Genomic DNA, 6,654 nt, shown 5'->3' on the forward strand with positions numbered 1-6,654 from the left:
ATAAAACCGATTGATATTTACATAAGATAAACACAGTACGATTGACTGTGCTAAAACATTTAAATGGTGGAAAATTTTTAAAGACAGCTGTACATCTGTGAATGACGATCCCGGGCTGAGGTCGCAGTCATTCCCATAACCATTCAGTAACTGGATCACCTTGAAAATTAACAGATAACTTTTTGCCAACTGGCGGAGGAGACATGTGTCTATGGGAAATGTAGACACAATCTTTCACAAACATCACTTGCGCATTACAGGAACTTGAGTGGGAGTTATTGCCACATCTCCCATATGGTCCTGACCTAAGCGATTTCCACATAATTGAGCCATTAAAGGAGTTCCTGGGAGGCCAGGGTATCAAACTTTAAGCAGAAAATCTTATCATGGCTCTGGCATACTGAGAAATCTTAGGAGTAGTAGGAGACTATATTGAGAAATAACAGTAGTTTTTCCTCTGATTACTGTGTTCTGTCATTCTGCACAATCGAAAGTCCTGGTTTGACTTAAACACCCCTCTTATATTAATTAATGCAAGGCATTCTGTTTTTTTTTCATAAGTGATTAACCTTTGTTTTCTGTCTGTGTGTTTTATATTCCCTCGCTAGTGGAAACTGAGGAGAGTGTCATCCAGCAGTACATAAACCCTGAGTGGAGGAACGAACAGTAACCCTGTTCTCTCTCTCTCTCTCTCTCTCTCCCCGTCTCCCATCCTAGTGCATTGCCAATTTCTGCTTAAAATCAGAGCATACATTTTATCTTTGCAAACAATTCATTTTAGACTGCACATAAGCCTTAAACTCAAGCCCCTATGTGAAGGACAACTTACCATAAAAAAAAAAAATTCATTGCTATCAAATGGCCTTAATTCCTAAAGCACAGCATGCACATTCATAGCCTAACAAGTGGCAGTAAGGTTGTCTAAAAGTATAATCTGTACTGGGCTAAACAGAACTGCTTAAAATGAAAGGAGTAAAAACCTTGATAGATTAACAGGCAGTGCATCAGACATTGATAAGGAGGATTCAGTAGCCAAACTAAGACTTTGTCATACTGCATTTTATTAATTAAGATCACTCATCTAATCCATTCCAGCGCTCATCACTAACTGAGGCTACTATTTCTTTTTTTTGCAAGAAAGGTTACTTTTTTTGCAAGTATAAACTCTTAATAAATTGGTGCCTTATTTTATTTTAATTTATTATTTCTTTCTTCTTTTTTTTCTCTGTCTTTGTTGCCATCTAGTTGTCATTAAATGCACTTGTTCTGCAAGTCCACAGAAGCTGCACAGGCAGAATGTACTATGAATGATGAATACATTTCCATCACAAATGATTTAGAATTATACTTGAATTTGACAGAAATTTCGAATGCAAAGATCTAAAGGTTATTGGAATGTGTTAAAATGACTTTAGGAGCAGGGACATTTCCTGATAAAGTTCAGTACAGGACTGACAGATGAATGTCTTAATAAAGTAGAAACTATGCAGAGATTTTATGAGCAATTTTAATCACAGCTTTTGTTAAGAATATATATATTTTTAAATGTATCTAAAATATTTTTTTATTATTATTCATTATGATATAATGTTTATAAGATGGAAATGATAATAATAAAGTGTAATGAAATGTTATTATGTCATTTGTTGGAATAGATTTTGAGGTGTAATGTTTATTATAAGAGGCCTAACGCAGGGTTTCAGAGGAGGTCAACGAAACAAGAGAGTGCTTATGAAGACCTTTCCATTTAGAGATAGCATTGGGTTATTAATTAGGAACTTCAAAGGAAATGAAAGAAAACTGAAACTGTCTCTTTAGACTTTCTTTATGCTTTTTCCTCAGTCTTTGGCCCTGATACCTTACCGGTGCTACCTAATGATCGCACGAAGTGCCGAGGTATCAGGATCCTTAAATAGACGCGCCGCCAGGTGCGGCGTGTTCACTCTGATTAACTTGCTGCGGCGTTGCCTGGCAACCAAGTGTATAAGTGGCTACACATCTGCGTGCTCAGAACTCCGAGGGGTAGCAGCCTGCGGATCTGCCCGTTCTGGACAGTGCAGCATATTTTCACGCGGTTCTACCCCTCGTAAGTTTAATATTTAAATTGGTAATTGGCCAAAATTTGGTATTGGTGCTAAAAAGTCTCATTTATGTAGGTGTAATGTCTGGCACTGAATTAAAATCTTTCAATGAACGTAATTGTCGTTTAGATAAAACTTGTCTGATTTAGATTTCAAATAAAAAGACATCACCCAATAAAAGTGTATTACTCTTTCATTTGCATTTAGGCATCTTGCATATGCCCTTATCCAAAATGTCTTACATTTTTATCTCATTATACATCTGAGTTAACCCTCGCTTTGCTCAAGAGCGGCCTTACTCTAGAGCTACCCCGACCTAAACTGCAAAATGTATAAGATAATGCTACATGAATTTTTACGGACACTACATTTTATTCCCAGAGGAATGCTTTTTTTTTTTTTTTTAATTACTGAAAGAAATAAGACGTGGTGTAGTGGTTAGCACTGTCGCCCTGCACCTCCAGGGTCCGCGACCCTGAATACAGGATAAAGCAGTATAAACAATCAGTGAGTGAAAGCACTCATTTTTACAGGTTGACATTTTAGAAGCTTACAAATTTTAGTATCAATACTAAGTATGAATAATTACAGTTTTTAATTATTATTGCTTGAAGCGAGACAGTATAATGCTGAAAATTGCAGCCCAATGCCTTAAACACTCCACAAGTCCCTGGTGAATTATGCTGGAATAACAGAATAAAATGAGATAATAAGGTAGGTAAAAAGGTAGTACTCCCTTTATTTCTGCGTGTATAATCCCCTGCTCCACTCTCAGCATTTCACTAGTGCTTGGATAACATCATGGATTAAAGGCCATTCTGTGCTGCAGCTTCCTAAAATAATTCATGTAAAAACTGGAATGAGGCGAAATGTAGCATGGCCCAAAAAAAAACGAAAAAAAAAAAAACCTCCTTTTATCGCTTTAGTAAGATTTGCTCGATGAAAGATAATTGAGTGTCTCACTTTATCATGCATTAGCTGATCCACCTCTCAGTCCTGTACGCCTTTGTTTCACTCCACAGCGCTTCCTGTGTATTAATTAAAGCCTGATGGAAAACCTGCCTAAAGATATTTTGTTCCTTTCGCAATGGCTTGATTATGCAAAATGGAGAGTCTACAGTCAGAAATTTTCCATTTCTAAAATTACGCCTTTTAAACTTGCTCGGTCAGGCAAATGATAATCAGTTAATACATTCCAAAGAGAGCAGCTCATCCTGTCCTTGAACTGCACCTGTAAGTCAGACGGGAATCTTCCTCACATACACACACACACACATACACACAACAGGGAGGCACCGTTTAAAAGTGTGACTTTACAGTATATTTAGATACAAGGAAGTGGATTTATTTGATAGAATTTGTGGAAAAATTATGAATACTGTGACCTTGGCCTGAGAGCCAGCACACGACACCCGAGCCAGATTTAGATAATAATCATTTTAAAGGTTTAAAAGGGTAAAACAATCTCAGGAAGCATGTTATATGGGTTTTAACCAGTGTTAATGTGTTTATGACACACACACACATGTGACAGGTGTTTGCCCAGGAATTCCCAGATTCCTATATTCAAAACAAAGCTCCTTCTCGGAAGAATCTTATCACTGTCTTTTAAGTTTCTCCCAGATGGTCACGTGATTATCTCTCACACTGGTGGGTTTCGGTGGAGTTTCTTCTTCTCTTCGAACCTTCCAAGAATAATATACTACCAAGTGTACTATAATAGTTCTAATATACAGTATATTTAGTACAACGTTCCGTTCACTTTTAACATGTCTGAAAGAGTATACTGTATGGTGATGTCATACTGTAGGCCAGCTAGCAGAACAAATATTTATTTAAGTATTTAGTTAGTTAGATTAAGGCAGCACGGTGGTTTAGTGATTAGCACTGGCGCTGTTGTAAGCATCCCTATTACTCACTCATTCATCCTCTATACCGCTTTATCCTGTATACAGGGGTCCTGGAGCCTTAGGGCACGAAGCGGGGTACACCCCGGATGGGATCACAGCACTCTCACACACACACACTTACACGCTCAGTCACACACTACAGGCAGTTTGGAAAGCTAATTAGCCTTATCTGCATGTCCTTGGACTGTGGGAGGGAACCGGAGTATCTGGAGGAAACCCATCAAGCACTGGGAAGAACATGCAAACTTCATGCACGCCGACCACAAGGCGGGAATCGAACCTGGACCTTGGAGGTGCAAGGCAACTGTGCTAACCACTAGGCCGCTGAATCTAAAATGAGAAGATCTATACTGCCCTCTAGATGTTCAAAAGCACCAAGGAGGTTTTTCCTCCATCACATAGAACATTTTACTGCACTTTTAAGACAGGGACTATTTGTAGCTTAGTAATTAGTTAGCTACTGAGTTCTGGTACCTTAATATGTTCTAGTTTGCAAAGAACATTGGCTACTAGTTATATGTATAGATCTGAATTTAGCTAGCTTATTAGTAAACCTGGCATTATACTAGTGGAATAACTACTGTTAAAGAGGTAGCATTAGCGAAGCGAAGTACTTAACAGATAGCATTGGATCTAGTTAATGCCACTAAAAAGACAGGCATTAGTTTGTTTAATGGCACTTATGCCGTGTCACCAGATCACTTCTGACGCATGTGCAAATGGACACTGCCTTTATTTAAAGTGAAGATTAATTTGAATAGAACAACAAACAAAAAAAAAAAGCTTTGAAAGCCTCAGGTCTCTCAGACACTCTGCCCTTTCTTAACCTCTACTCCTTTTCTTCATTATCTGCTCTCTTTCTCTCTCTCGCTCTCTCTTTCCAGTGACCTCATATCATATTGCCATGAACAAAATGAATTTTTTTTTTTATTTAATCAAGCAATTATTTTATTTGCCTTTACGTCCCACACACACACTTACCGAGAAAATTGTCCTCATTCTGTTATGTGAGTGATGGAAGGATCAGATAATTTAGGAAGCAACCAACTTTTAAGATGGAGTTCAGTAATCCAAGCTTAACCTATTTAACCATGTGCCCATGGGCCTTATCAACCCAGATTTATTGATAAATCATTCATAGGAATGTTAACACAAAACTTTGGTTACTCTGGAAAATCCAGAAAGTTTGTATGCTAGGAAAAAACCTAAGTTTGTATCCTACGTGTGCTGTGTAATTTTATGCATAAGAAAACTGAATAATGTAAACCTCGATTGATTTGCTAGCACTAAGTGTGCTGCATTCCAACATTTGGCTCCAGATTGTAGCCTTTGAGGTGCTGTTACTCCCTTCAGTATTATACTGTATTTTTGACATGAGCCAAAATAGGATTTACTTCTGCCTCTGAGAATGCCATTTACTCATCATTTTAGCTTTGTGAGCTTTGCTTTTTATGGAGTTTTGTGGGCATCAAAAGCTGTGCACCTGGTAATTCACGAGTGGTATTCAACAACACATGCCTACAAGCAGAAGAACATTTTGTAAATCCAACAGGATTTGACTTCCTTCAGGTCGGCTTATGCAAGCTTTTACACACTTACATAAAAATGAATGAGCACATTATTTTGAATTTGCAGTGCTTTCAAATTAATGCTTCTTAAACAGAATAAATAAGGTTCATATGTCACCTAACCTAAGTTAATAAAAAAGGGAAATATTGCTGCCAGTGGGATAGAACTTGGGAATAATATTATATATATAAATCCCAATTCAATAAACATCAGGGGAAATTATTGAAGCCAAATCAGCTGCCTCTGTCAGATCCCCATCCGACTGCACCTCTAAGCACTGAAAGCTAGTGTAACTTGATTAACATACATCCAGGGAAATTATACATCAATCTATCCATCAATCATCCAAAGCATTCAATCATTGTCGGCTACAGCAGCGCAGACTTTGTCTTATGGGAAAATTTAATGGATTGTGCACTGCTGTTTATAAAAATTACTCACCGAGCACATTTGAAGCACCTCAAATTAGTTTCTAACTACACTTTAGCTTCTGTTGCATATTATTTGGTTATGTGCACACTGTTGGATACTATATTGCTTTCAGGGATGTAAAACACCACCATTATTTGAATCTGTTACATGTTTAAAACAAACTTTTTAAATATAAAAAAAAAAAATCAGATTACAAAATGTTTTTTTCTTAAATATGAATGTCACTAAATACTGCATATATATATATATATATATATATATATATATATATATAAAGGAAAAACGGTTAATGTCTAAAAATGATGCCGCTCCCAGAACCACTCTTACAATTTGGAAGAAAAACTCCACTTCACTGATGTCATAACCCAATCATTCAGGTCATCAGCTGATTTCATTTTATTGATGCAGTGTTGCTGAGCCGAGATCTGACCAACTGAAACAACCCCAGATCATAACACTGCCTCCAGTGGCTTGTACAGTGGTCACTCCATACGCTTCTCTTCTTACCCCGACACGTCAATCACTCTGGAATAGGAGAAATCTGAACTCAAACCACATGTCCTTTTTTAAATTTCAATCTTTATGCGCCATAGCAAATTTAAGCTACCAGATAAGTCTCGCTAAAAAAATGATTTTATGGCCACAAAGATGTTTAGTCCCAG

At 37.3% G+C, this 6,654-nt stretch overlaps 1 protein-coding gene across 1 annotated transcript in view; it reads left to right on the forward strand.

Annotated features, from left to right (window-relative positions):
* The window catches only part of LOC128530231 (putative helicase mov-10-B.2), a 30,675-nt gene extending 28,869 nt beyond the window's left edge, over window positions 1–1,806 (forward strand). Inside the window, exon 22 of the mRNA XM_053504028.1 lies at window positions 609–1,806. Coding sequence (XP_053360003.1) covers window positions 609–670 — 62 coding nt within the window. The 3' untranslated portion in view covers window positions 671–1,806. The remainder of the gene's footprint in view (window positions 1–608) is intronic.
* Window positions 1,807–6,654: the final 4,848 nt, after the last annotated feature.

This window comes from Clarias gariepinus, chromosome 9, assembly GCF_024256425.1.
Source record: "Clarias gariepinus isolate MV-2021 ecotype Netherlands chromosome 9, CGAR_prim_01v2, whole genome shotgun sequence".
NCBI lineage: Eukaryota > Metazoa > Chordata > Actinopteri > Siluriformes > Clariidae > Clarias > Clarias gariepinus.